General features: G+C 48.9%; 1 protein-coding gene across 1 annotated transcript in view; it reads left to right on the top strand.

Moving 5' to 3' along the window:
• The first annotated feature begins 7319 nt into the window (after positions 1-7319).
• PSMB7 (proteasome (prosome, macropain) subunit, beta type, 7) overlaps positions 7320-13574 on the top strand; it is a 34751-nt gene continuing 28496 nt past the window's right edge. The window contains exon 1 of the mRNA XM_009892359.1: positions 7320-7325. Coding sequence (XP_009890661.1) covers positions 7320-7325 — 6 coding nt within the window. The remainder of the gene's footprint in view (positions 7326-13574) is intronic.

Here is a 13574-nt window from a genome sequence, read left to right as displayed (position 1 = left end):
CCTGCCCCCCCATCGCCACCCCCCCCCCCATCCCCATCCCCATCCCCACTCACATCCCCATCCCTACTCACATCCCCATCCTGCACCCCCATCCCCACCCCCATCCCAACCCACACCCCCATCCCGCGATGGTTCCGCCAGCGCACGCAGCTCCTGCTGCCCTCACCCCTGCTAACAGCAAAGCACTCACAATCCTCCCTGCTCCGCACCCCCTGCTCGCAGTGCGGGGGATCTTCTTCCCAGGCAATCACTTCTCCACGCGAGTCCCCGATGCAGCTTCCCAGGAAATGTGGCACGTGGTCTTAGCAGAAAAATCAGGCGGTGGAGGAGTTACCGGGGCTCCTCACAACGTTAAGAGTCTACTGCCTGCCTGCCCAGGAGTGCCGGTGAAGGTCAGCTCCAGAGGAGACGTCTAGGAGGACAAACAAAAGACCCGGGCTGATCCAGCGCGCAGGGGCAGGGCTGAAAGGCAGAGTCAAACCACACCAGTCCCTCGTGTGATTTCCTCCCCGAGCGGCTTCAGCATTCTGGCATTTCCTCACTCCCAGCCCCGCAGCAGCCCCGAGGAGGACGTGAAGGCTGGAGGGCCCAGGCCACCTCCATGCACCGGCAGCACTCCCCACCCTGGGGGCAGAGTGGCTCTTTTGGTTAGTGCCCACTCACTTTCGCTACAGCAACAGGCACACAGTTCCCACTCCTCCCCTCCAACCGAATGCTTGAATCACACCATGGATTCACCGGCAACTGGCTTTTGTTCTTCAGGGTCTTCGTCCGGGAATGAAGGCAATTATCACATCCCAGCGCCTCTGCTTGCTGCAATAAATCTCTCACAGAAGAATGAACCTTGGAGGCAGCTGCCCCCGGGCTGCTTAATCACCACTGCCCGTTGGGAAACCGCCTGGCACTCACCAACAGCGCGGCACAGAGTGCCAAAAGCTTGCGAAGCAGTGTGGCAGCACCAGGAGAGGGCTCTGCAACTCCCTGTGGTTTGGCCAAAACTGGATCCTACTTCCCTCAGTGATGGAGGGAGCAAAGGGCAAAAGGCAAAGCCCAAATTCACACCAAAGATCTTCAGAGGAAAAGCACAGAGTGTTTTTCAAACTTACAGCTGGATCAAGTTTAGTAAGAGTTACAAGTTCCCTAGCAGATGGTAAACTATTTTCTTTATGCCCCGCCTTGGACAGAATTAAACAACTTTTGCAACAGCACTAAACGCAGTTTTCTGGTAGCATTAGAAATGGAATCCAGCCCACAGCATCACTCCTCTTTTCTACAGCAACACAAATAAACCATCCTCTGTGCACATGCAGAGAGGCGAAGCAAAGTTTCCCGTGCCCATTGAATGCCGCCTGAGTTTCTAATCTTACCTACACAAGTCCTTTGGATTTAAATGTGAACTAACGTCCATAGTCACATACTGCACTTTCAGATAAGACTGGATGCTTCGCCTGGCATCAGGATGGCTCTAGACACTCTGGCAAGAACGCTTCGCTGGCGTTTCAAAGGAAAGGTCACAGCCAGCAAGTGGAAGCTAATAATTGGCACCTCATTGTCCTTTCACCTAAAATCACACCTAAAAGGCCCCAAAGAGCGCAGACTCTTGGGCTGCTGAGTGAGTCCAGAAAGCGGGGTGCAGCGCCTGGCCTGCGGGACACTTCCTTTGGACTTCCCGGCTCTCCGCAGGATTTCCTGCAGCCGCACACGCACGTGGGCACTGCCATCTGTCTGCTCCTTGCCATGGCGGCAGAGGGGTCGCAACCAGTGCTGGCAATTCATCATTGTATCGGCACTAATTCCCACAAAGCAAATATTCCAGCCAGTCAGCTGTCTCCTTCAGGCAACTGCGGTTCCTGAAGTCAGCCTCCATTCATACATCTCAAAATAAATTAGAAATAACAGAGTTCTCAGAGTTAAGAGGTGTCCATCAAGTGCAAGAAGACCTTGGCAAGCAGACACATGACCTTGGGACGGTTAGATGGTAAAATCCCACTGTACTTATTATGCCTGTAAATCTCTCTAATAAGCAGCTGAGCAAAGGGCAAATTGTGTTGCGCAGTTTGGGTGATGCTGTCACTCTGGGTTAGCTTATTTTTAAATAGGTTGCAATTCCGTTTACATGCAGTCAATTTAAAAAATCAGCTCAGGTGCATTTTAAGAAGTGTTACCCTTACCAGTTAGTAAACCCTGATCTGCCACCCTCGAGGCACGTCTTTCACACAACCCTTGGAAGAGCTTCCCAGCACATGGGCCAGCAACATGTTAATCTTTATAAATCAAATATTTGCCAAGTCAAGCAGAAAGCCATGTGTCTAAGGAAGATGCACTGAAGAATGGAACAAAGCGCTGTGTGTGTCAGAGATCACGAGGTCGTGTTGCAAGCATGTCCCTTGAAGAGTTACCGTTCAAAGTAACATTTCCCTAGCCCAGCTGTATATGTTATTCTACTCCAGCATTTGTGGTTTACCACTTTTTACTGCACAAAACTGACCCTCTCTCTGACCCAGCTCCTCCTCATGGAGTTTAATGTCACCCAAACTTTGTTTGAATTAGATTTGGTTCTGACCAGGGACCACTCTGTGCCAAGTGTTGACTGAGGATGCAGACTTACCTCCCTCCCGCCGGTACTGGGGCTGTGCAAGCATGTCCCACACCTGCCGTATCTCAATTACGTTACAGTTTCACACCTCTGAAAATTTCACAAGCTGCTGTTTGGTGCTGATGCCTCACACCGATACCAGTGCTGCTTCTGCAGTCCAAAGCTTCCTTGGTACCCTTAGTTATCTGCATATGGATATTTCTCTGCTTCTGCAAGGGTACTTGTGTCGTAGGGTTTGGAAGGAGCGGAAAGCAGAGTCTCCATCCTAATAAACCATCTTCAACTGTCCAACTACTATTCAGAAAGAAGAGTGAAGCAGTTGCTGATTCTCTCCTGGCTAATGCTGAGTACCCGAAAAGGGGCAGCTGGGCTGTTTGTGAGCGCATGGGTAAGAATTTGAGTCTTCTGCTGCCTCTAATTCAGGCACTTCCTTGAGGAGTGAAGACAGAGCCCAGATACCTCTCACATGTAGAAACTTAAAATTCCAAGCTGCTTCTGTGGGGCCAAAACACTTCTGCTTTCCAGTTCCACCAACAAAGCCTTCTGCCAAACGCCATCCATCCCAGCACAAGGGCATTGCAAATGGGCAGTTTGTAACTTCCGCAGTCTGTGGCAGACTCAAGGCTGAGAATGGACCGTCTATCACTGAAATAGGAACAGGACTGGTGGATTTCTGAGTGTGTTCTCAGCCTGCATGTTTAACACATCCCTGGAGCAGACACTTCCATGCTAAAGCTCCTCTCCTTTTCCTTCCCCCCCCGAGATTCCCGTGTGTAAAGAGAAAGGGGAGCTTGCTGTCCCATGAACTCCAGCTGGCTGAAAGGCTGCTGGCTTCTGCTCCTGCGGGACCTCTAGGTCAGCTATCCCAGAAGAAAATTCATCAGTATTCAGGAAGCAATTAACACTGCATTGCGGTGATCCGGTCATGGCACAACTTCCCGCTGTTCCAGCCGACAGGGAGATGTCAGTCCGGGACATCCCATGTCTGTCACTCCGAGGAAGCTGTTAACGCACGTTATCACACTCACATGGATCAAGCTATCAGAAGCAGCAGTGCCTGGAAAAATCTGGACAACTCTTCCACCTCCCAGTGTCACCACCCAACCTCCACACACACGGTACCCAGAAGACTGGGCTGTAGCTACACAGCAACCGCTGCCCGCCCAAGCCAGCTAGCAGCAGTCATCGAGTGTACAATTTGCTCTTTGGACTTTGGATGGTGGATGCAATTTCACATTCACAGCTCTGCAAGAGAGTGACAGGAGGACCTGCGTTCAAGCTAATTCTTCAGGTTTCCAAACAAGCGTCCTTATTCTGCACACTAAAGGTCTATGCTGATGTGTCTTTATGGCCAGACACCTGCCTGTTTGGCAACCACATTATTTGTCTAGTTCTCTCAATTTCCTCTCCCCATCTCCTTTCAAGTCTGTCACATCAGGCTTGACCAAACTTCCTGATGCTACAAGCTTCACATCAGGAGTCCGGTGTGTCGGGGATATGTCCCTCAGGAAGCTGAGGAGAGAGGGCACAAGTTCACAGGCGGGAAGAGCCGTTCCTCCCCAAGGGGACAGAGTGACCCAAGCATGTAGGTCTCAAGAGCCTGTCTGTACCAGCTCACCTCCTCATGCAGCAAAACACACAATTCACCCTGCAGTCCTCACCCCACCGTGGCCCCGTTGGCAGCAATGTGGCCCACCTTCAGCACACAACTCACACCTCAACTGGTCGCACGTAGGAAGCCGTGCAAGAGCTCTGCAGCGAGTACCCGCGTCTCCTCTCCCTGTTTTGTGCACTGCTGAAAGTACAGGTCGGGATCGATCGCTAAAGACCCACAGCAGACACTACTTTGTGGCATATGGCAATCGTAAGTTATATGCCTGAGGAGACGGAATGGATAGCAAGGAAAAGATTTTCCTACTTTACCTCTGTGGCTTTCCTGGTGCCTGCAAGTTGGAAGAACTCCTGCACCAACAGAAATAAAGTTTGAGACTTGCTGTCCAAATTAGTTTGTTCTAATAGCGCGCTCTGCAGCAGCTGAGGGGGTCGGCTGCTTCCCTTCTCGCTCAGCACCGGTCACGAGAAGCCGCTGAGGCTACTTGTGTGCTGCATTGCTTTCGGGGCCTTTGTAGGGTTAGTAATTTGGGAGCCTTTTAAACATTCCGGGTATGGAGTACTGCTCAGGGCTTAGAACTTTCATTAGTTGAGTAAAAAATCTATTCCACGGATGCTGGTGCTTAGTCCTAGTCCTGGTGAAGCAACGCAGAACTCCCGCTTGGCGTTTATTTCTTATGACACACCACTGACAACTACAGGACATCTCAGCTGAGAAGAAAGTCTTTCCTCCACAACCCCAGGCTTATATTTCTAAGGCCAATGATCCTATTCCAGTGCTATTTTGCTTTCTAGACTTGTTTGTAGAGTTAGATTTATCCAGGGTTTTATTTTGTTGTTTTTGTTTCTTAAATGCCCCAAAGTCTCAGTGAGGTTTGTTTCAACAATCTCTTGCGGACACGCCAGCCTTAATCTCGCTCTTCCAGGCCCTTCTTATTGTCTGGGATGAAAGCACAGCACAGAGCCTCCTCTGCTAATTGCCAGCTTTGTGTTTCCCCATGACAGGTGTATTGTCTGGAGGAACAGACCCGATTGTGTCCCCGCGCAGTAGGGCATCAGCTGCTGATATTAGAGAGCCTTTCAGGGGAGCTTGGGCACGGCTGCTTATTTAGTGCCATCATTTATAACAAACCTGTGTAGCCTAGAAACTTTTAATAGAAAAAATAGGACCTGCCTTTGTTATTCATCTTTGTTTGTTGGTTTGTGGGGTTTTTTTCTCAAGCTGCTAACTACTCCTAAATCTCCCATCCTCCTACCAGCAAGACAGGGCATTTGGTTCTGATCCTCTTTGAAACACTAAATCTCTCTGATGTCCTTTTTCCATAGTTTTCTAATAAAGGGGGTTTGCTGGTTTAACCAGACACCCACTGCGGATCTACTCTAACCTGTAATCACAGCCAGCAAAAAGTTTGTGAAGTGTTATTCCTGCGCGGTGCATGGTGAAGCAATGGGGCCAGTCGACACGCTCAGCTTCACAAACATCACGAAAAGTTGGTTTATGTCCTCTGGAGATCCTGAGTAACAGCCCTGAAGCAGGCAGCTCGCTTTGGGGGAGAGTGACTCTGCGCTTGCTTGAGCAGGTAAAAAGAGGGCTCTGGTGCTCAGATGGAGTGAGGAAAGGCAGCAGCAGCAGCACGAGAGCTCCTGAGAGATGAGAGGAATAAGTACAAGACCCAGACTGCATCTGCCTTTCCCATTTTTCACATTAAAGGGTAAAGCTTTCCATACGCGACTGTTGCAGAACAGCAGAGCTCCAGCCAGCACTGCAGCACCATGCGACCAGAAACGCAGCAGACCATTAAGCAGATGGCCCAAGTTCTCGCTGCAGGAACCTGGCAATAGGGAAACCATCTCTTTACGGGGTTTACTCACGTCAGTCACAAGACAGACGGGAAGGTCTACAAACAACCGGCATAAGCAGTTCCACATCAGCGTACGGCAATACAGATGTTGAGAAGGAGGAAGGGTGTTGTTTCTGGCTGAGCCCTGGGTGCCTCTGCAGTTTTGGAGCCGTGTTTCAGTCAGACCAGCACAGGCAGCTGCAAGGAGGTTTCCCCTTATTTCTGCGCTCTCCCGCACTGTGCAATGTCAATACACACATCCAGTAACGGGTGCTTGGAGACCCGAGCCTACATGCAGGAGCACACCAAGGAGCCGAGGTGTGGGCAGCCCTGAGGGACACAGTGGTCCCCTGGGGCCACCATGCCTCCCTGGAGACCCTCCCTGGGCTGCCACGGAGTCACAGCACCTCTCTGCAGTACGTGCTCGCGCCCAGCAAAGCAGACCTACAAAAGCCTCTTTGAAATACCCTATGGCTATTTATACAAAGCAACAGTGAGCAGTAAGAAAAGTAATTATGTCTTTTCTTGCTTAAAAAGGCTGTGAGGCTTTGCTTCCACCAGGTACAGAGTGAAGCTTTTTCCCAGTGCCAGATAATTAGCCCTGTGAGGCTGGAATGATCAGTTCAGCAGCCGATCAGCTGCCATCAGTATCTGAGCTACTCTTATTTTACCTGTAGGATGTTTGGTGGTTCCTGTTGTGATCCCAGAGAAAACAAAAGCATTTTGGGTCCCATGGGATGAAATACAGACTCAGCTCCGAGGCAGTATTATGGGGTTATTGGCACTTGTCCATTTGCATGAGACAATCGGACACTTCCCTACTCATCAGCTCTTCCCATCTTTGTCAGAATCAGGACATGAAGCTAGACTACTGTCTCAGGGATACCAGTAATAAAGGTTAAATGCAGATATTTAGGGCTATAAATTGCAGACCACAGAATTACAAAATACACTCAGGTGTTATAACAGAAGCTCCACATGTTGCTTTGAAGCTCACAGAAGAGCGCCAGCTCTCGTAACGCTGCCTTGGCTTTCCCTGCCCAAGGAGGAACGAAGGGGTAGTGCTTGAGAGGGAAAGCACAGAAAGAACCAAAGATTCACAGAGCGTGTAATTGCTCCCTCAAGGACAACTCACTGCTCAGATTAGGCTGCCACACACTCCTCCTTCCATCCCTTTTGTGTGCCATCTCAGTGATCATTTAGATTTTCTAGCCCAGTGTCAACTTTACTGTACTCACCTGCTTTCTGCAGGCAGGGAGGAAACCGCAGCAATGCAGGTACAGACTCACACTCGGGTTATGAAGGGAGAAGCTGCACATAAGGCATTCTCAAAGCTAGAAGACCCCAGCCTGACAGCTTGCCCACTTCTAAGAGACTCCCTTCGCACTTCCCAGCCATCCCTGGAGAGCACTGATATTCTCAGACAGGAGCAAGCAGAGCCAGGGAAGCGGGAGGCTGTGATCCACACACACCTGCAGGAACAGCAGCATCTCCAGCAGGTTGTTTTTCAAGACCCAGGCATCACGCCCGACTTCCCCGACGTTTTCTTCATGCCGGATTGCAGTACCCCTGGCTGCCCAGCTCCCCATCACCCCAGTTTAAGACTGGGTCCTCACTGCTCAGCATTCCCACTGTATTTTCCTTCCCACCTCACTCACACCTAGCGGTATTCCTCAGTGCAAACAGGAGATACTCTTCCTGCAGTACAGCAGATTACAGCCATAATATACATACAGCCTCTACCTGCTGCTCCAAATGTGTTCTGCAAATGTGAACTCTTACAGGTTACCAACACCTATTTTGGGAAGATTAACCTGTCTTAATAATGGCTGTACCTCTGCGGTCATGTTCAGTCAACTCGAATGCATATTGACAGTACAGGTGGAGACTCCTCACTTCACATCCCTCTTAATGACATGCAGCAGCATCTCAGCGAGTGGCACAGAGACATCTTCATACCTGAAACTCTCTTCCTTCTCTTCCAACTCGTGTAGTTTTGCCAACTTCTTCTGCCAGAACATAAATAAAGCTGAAAACTTATTCCAACACTACTCACAGAAGGACTTTTGCAATTGTCAACAGAACACCAGAAATTCAGGCACTTCTCCTAAACAGTATTGACAAGTGATAGACAGTAGCATAACGACTTGAGTATCGTAATGCTAGAAAACAGTGTAAGATCAGCACTGGACTTTCTTGAGTTTCCAGCATCCTACAGCATTTAGCTGAAAGCAAGCACAGGGCTCCCCAGGTGCCCCATTTGTCCCCTCCCTTGGAGGGAGAATGTCTCTTACGTCTGCACCTCTGCAAGTGGCTTTTCACCATTCAGAAAACGGTTCCTTCTGAAACCCTTGGGGACTTGCTTCGCATTTCAGCGCATCATCCCCTGGACTGCAACAACTGCTCGCTCCCAGCTTCAACCTCTTCTTTCAGTTTTCAAAGTAATGAAGACATCCTCTTGGACTTGGGCCAACTCTCTATTCCCCGTGATGAGTCTAAACACCTCAAATACATCTCCTGCTTTCGGAAGCTACAGTTGCACAACAAAGAAGATCCCTGAGAGATCACCTTCTGTCCTGACCCAGGCAAGCACTTACTCAATTAGCCACAGGTTGGTAAAGTTTTAGTCTATCTAGTTCTGATCTTGTCAGAATTGTATTTAAATTCTTCTGACAGATTCTTGGCCTGCAGTTTGTTAACAGATCGTTGTAGAGGCAAGATGTTTGAAATTAGAGTGGTTTTGAACAGGAGAGACACATGGTGCGTTTATTCTCCAGTTCAGTGATTATCTCTCTGCCTGGCTCCACTCCTAACACGAGTTCACCTTGGGACATTACAGGAGCTGTTGGCTAGTTTGGGAACCAGTGAGCGTTTTCTGGAATACACACAAGCCACAGCCACGACCAGGGTTCAGGTGCCACTGCAACATGTGCTTTCAGCTTCTGGACAATTTGCATTGCCTCAGGCCAGTTCTAATGAAAGTCAGGGTTGGACGGTGTGCGGCCCCAGTGTATTCCCCCCGAGCTGCGCAGACAGGCGCTGAGCATAAGGGCAGTCACATCCAGTTACCTGAAATTCACGCAGCAGAGGTGCAAGTGTGGCTACTCAGCAGGAGAATGCCTTTCTTAGGTTTCTCTAATTGACTGTCATTTCACATGCATGTGCCAGGGGTGATTTGTCACCTTTCATTTTGAACGGTTGTAGGCACCAGTCCCATAGCCACAAGCTACTGGGCACCGCACTCCCACCAGTGCTATACTGGGATCCTCGCTGTCTTTACCTAACAGTGCTGCAGGCTTCACTGCTGTACTACAGAGCGCTCGAGACTGTCTCAGTGTCTGCAGCTTTTGGGCTGACTGTGGCTGTCGGGGCTGTCTGTCTGTCCTTTGAAAACTGTCAACAAAGAGGTGCCAAGTTATTCCATCAGAGCGCTGGAACAATGGAAACCCTCTGTCCATCACTCTAACCCATTGCATAAACCAATCCTGTCTCTACAGAATCAAAAGTCTCATTTGCTGACAATTTACTTTTTGCAACTCCCTTATTCTAGAGAGCAAAAAATTCACTGATGATTTACACTTGTTACCCTGAAGAAACAGCACGTTTGTCTTTCATACTGCAAGAGCAGGTGCAGGCTTCACACAGCAAAATTGTACTGAAGATTCTATTAAACATTCCAAGTTACCCAATGTCTCTTTAAATGAGGTCCAAGAATTTAAGATGTCATTTGGCACTCAGGCACAAAGAAGGCACTGAATACAAAACTGGGAAACCAGGCAGGGTATAAATGCAGACACTAAAATACCTGGGAGTTTACACATTACATGTACACACATACTGTAAAGACAGAGGCTTCAGCTTGAATGCCCACCTGTTGAGAAAAACACTAACATTCCTTGTATCCCAAGTAAGTTTAAAAAAATGTGTCTGGAGTGCTATTTAACTTTCCCGTCAGATGTCTTGTAGGATGATAAACCTGGATTGCAGCTTCGTTAAGGCTAGAAACAGACTTCAGGACTGTTTTAAAAAATAAAGAGAAAAGTTTGCATTCTTCAGGCTTCAGCACAGTTCACCACACCAGGTGAAGGTAAGCCCTCAAAGTATGTAGCCCTAGAGTTTCGAAGAGGCCATTTCAGACAGTGCACAGATGAACTTTCTCATGCTGAATAGAAACTGCTGAGCAGACCACGTGCTGTCAGGAGACCACGCAAGCACTCCTTTGATTGGCCCAGAACCTTAAAAATTCACTGAACTTGACACTCCTTCCCCCAGTGTGCTTTCTTCTAATAGTTACACTTGCCAAGCTCTTCAGAACCAGACCATCACATTACATGTCTTCCAGCCCAGTACAGTGGGTACCCAGTGATAGTGGTCATGCCCAGTGATGCCACCCATTTCCCCATCATCTGTTCAGAGGAACGCGGGGCAGCGTCAGGGGTTCGTGGTCCTGACAACCCCTGCTCTTGAGGACTCCCAAGGACTGTAGGAAACATGAGCAAGACATCTGTGTATACAGTGGAAGGCATCAACCCAGAAGCAAAGTTTGCAATAAAATGGGTGTGAAAAGCCCATATACGGTGTTCAGAAAAGATCTTACTCTTAAGACCGTGAGTTGTATCTACCCAAATGGACTGGAAATAGGTATCCTATAGTTGAGAGGGCAAAACAAGCATTCGCCTGAATCTCAGCCAGCCATTAACCAGCAATAGATGGAGCTAGTGGTGCACTAAGATGGCTTTGAACTAGGGAAGAAATGTACCTGCACATCTGCAAAAGAGCCAGTCGTGTACCTGGGAGGATAGGAAAAGACACCATATTACTAGAAGGTAAAACAATAATTGTAGGACATCTGCTTAGTTGTCAAGGACCAAGAGGGAAATAAAGCTGTTGTCCCCTCTAGCTAAAACCTGCTGTTTCTTTTTCCCCAGACTCCCAACCACCAACTGCTCTACAGTTTGTATGCCAATCCAATTTTGACGCCTGTAATTCACCCCAGAGACTGTTTATTTCAACTTTATCAAGTGAAGAGAAAAACAACTGTGTTAGAATAAAAAAAAGAGCATCTGGCAGCAGGATATTCTTTCTCTCAGACAGCTTCCCAGCCTAACCAGTGGACAAAAAAATGGGATTTTAGTTACTCAAGGGTTGAAAGAAGTGGGAGAAGAGAGTGCAGAGTGCAGTTTCTCTGTGTGCTTATCTTAAAGATGATCTTTTGTGGTCTGTTGGAACAAATGCTCTCAGTACATCGCGCTCCACCTCACACCAGGCAGCCAAGCCTCACCTGGGCTCTACAGGACACAGCAGTGAGGAATCCGCACACAGGACGTTCCGTCCAATGTAGCCTATGCCAAAAAAGTGACCGCTGGAGCTCCCCCAGCTTAGTAGTGTATTCCGAGGAGCAGCCAGCCTGTGCGGGACAGACCAGCACGGCTTTCCGATGGTTAACAGAAACCAAAGGGCACCTACGCAGACAGCTCCACTCCTTCTTCCAGATTCCAAGCACCAGGCACCTTTCCCCCCTCACCACAGCAGCTTTGAGCAATGTCAGCACATGTCACAGAGTCCACCACCTGCAAAGTGACCTCAGCGAGAGCTGGTAAATCACAGGATCTTGTCTCTCTATCACCAACGTAAACTGATTCTTTCATATCTCATTGCAGGACCTGTCTGTTCACTGGCCGGGGCTAGTGCCGTGCTTGGCTCTGCAGCTCCTCCAGTCTCAATACTGCTGGTGGCTTTTTGCTGCAAGACTGGCACAATCACGAAAGAGGTTGGGTTTTGTTTTTCTTCTCTGTGGCTGTTTTCGTTCTCTCCCCCCGGCAAGCATTTTTTGAGCATTGGAGGAAAGAGCAGACATGGCACAATAGCTTTGCCCACCCACCCCTTTTTGTTTGCATACTTTCATCTGAAGAACACAGCGATGGAGAACACTCATTTTTAACTAATTAGGAGGGACACTGCAGACATGTAGATTTGGTGTGGACACGTGGGACCTCAGTTTCATTTTTAGGCCATCTGCTAATTTGGTACTGTTCAGAGGGAGTTTGCAAGATGTCTGACTCACTTTTGATGCAAGAGCCATCGCTGCTCCTGGAATGAAACGCAGGCCTGCTCCTCTCAGCAACGCCACCTACTCTAACGATGTCGTGTTCGGAGCACTACCTACCTCAAGAAGGAAGACGCTTTACCCAGTGAGATACTTGGAGAAAGTTTCCTTTAGGCAAGAAGCCAATGCACTACTTACGTTCTTGTGTTGTTCTTGAAGAGAGAGGGCCTCATAATTAACATTTAATGTTCGGAACAAATAACACACTTTTTTTAAACAACAAGATTTTTAATTTCAAGCACTTACACATCTAGAAAGCAAATTAGATATGTGATAGACTTTGGTAAAGAGTCTTGACTATGAGTCTGCATTGCTTTAAAATGTATCCTTTCTTGAGAAGTTGCCACAAGTTCTTTTCTCTACAGATACACGAGGCCATTCCTTTTAACAGCTCAGTAAGTTGAAGGAAGAGTTAAAATGGAGGTCAGATGCAGTTTACCCCAAAACCACTAAATGAATTTTACTGAGCTCCTTGACATACAGCAGGACTTCCCAGATTTTGAAAAGGGGCGTTTCTCTTTTTTCTTTCACCATACACCATTACATAAACAGCACAGCAATTTTAGGTACGTTTGCATTTTCTCATGCAATTACAGGTTCCTTGTAAGAGCTAAACATAAAAGTTTGGGAATTATTTCCCCTTTATGGCACACATTCATCCATCCTTTCACTTTCTTCTAAAGTCTCAAAGCTTTTTACAAAACCCATTAGACAAGTCCTGCAGCCCAGTAAGGGCCGCATTACTGCCATTTTAAATACAGTAAAATAAAGGCAAAGGAAGGAATAAAAAGACAGCCTGACTTTAGGCATGAAAGCACAGTCAGAGCATCTCAGCGGTTCCTGTCCTTCCCTGCTCCAACCAGTCCTGTCCCCAGGGACCAACAGCACCTCCGTGACCAGGGATCCCTGAAGCCCACCAGGGCAGCCAGATGAGCAGATGGAGGAATGGGGCACAGCAGCTTGTTTAGTGGTACAAGACAGACACACACCAACCACCCAGCATAAATCACACGCAAACTGAGGTTTGTCTGGGCAGGCTCTGCTCCCGCTCCTTTCGGCGGCGCTCTCTGCCCGGGGCTCAGACGCCTCCGGCCCCACACAGTGACAAATCCTCAACTCCCTCCCTCCCCATCCGCCACCCACCGCCGGTCTGCGGCTCTGTGCTACACTCTGGCTGTGCCACATCCAAGCAACAACTACGCCCCACACACAGCGCCTGCTGCCCCACGGATCTGACAAGCCCTCCTCCTCAGAAACCAGAGAATTTCGTTTAAAGCTGCCCATTACCACACCACCAACAGGCCCCAAGCACGGAGGGCCAATGCAGACACAACCCGGGGCAGAACCAAAGCCAGGCACATCCCCCAGGGGAATGGCCGATTCCCTGCGCCCCTTGGCCGGTAACGCCGGGAGCCCCCTC

The sequence above is a fragment of the Charadrius vociferus genome, unplaced genomic scaffold, assembly GCF_000708025.1.
Source record: "Charadrius vociferus isolate BGI_N301 unplaced genomic scaffold, ASM70802v2 scaffold549, whole genome shotgun sequence".
Taxonomy (NCBI): domain Eukaryota; kingdom Metazoa; phylum Chordata; class Aves; order Charadriiformes; family Charadriidae; genus Charadrius; species Charadrius vociferus.
The sequence above is the reverse complement of the archived record's forward strand: the minus strand, read 5'-3'. Positions and strand labels throughout refer to the sequence as shown.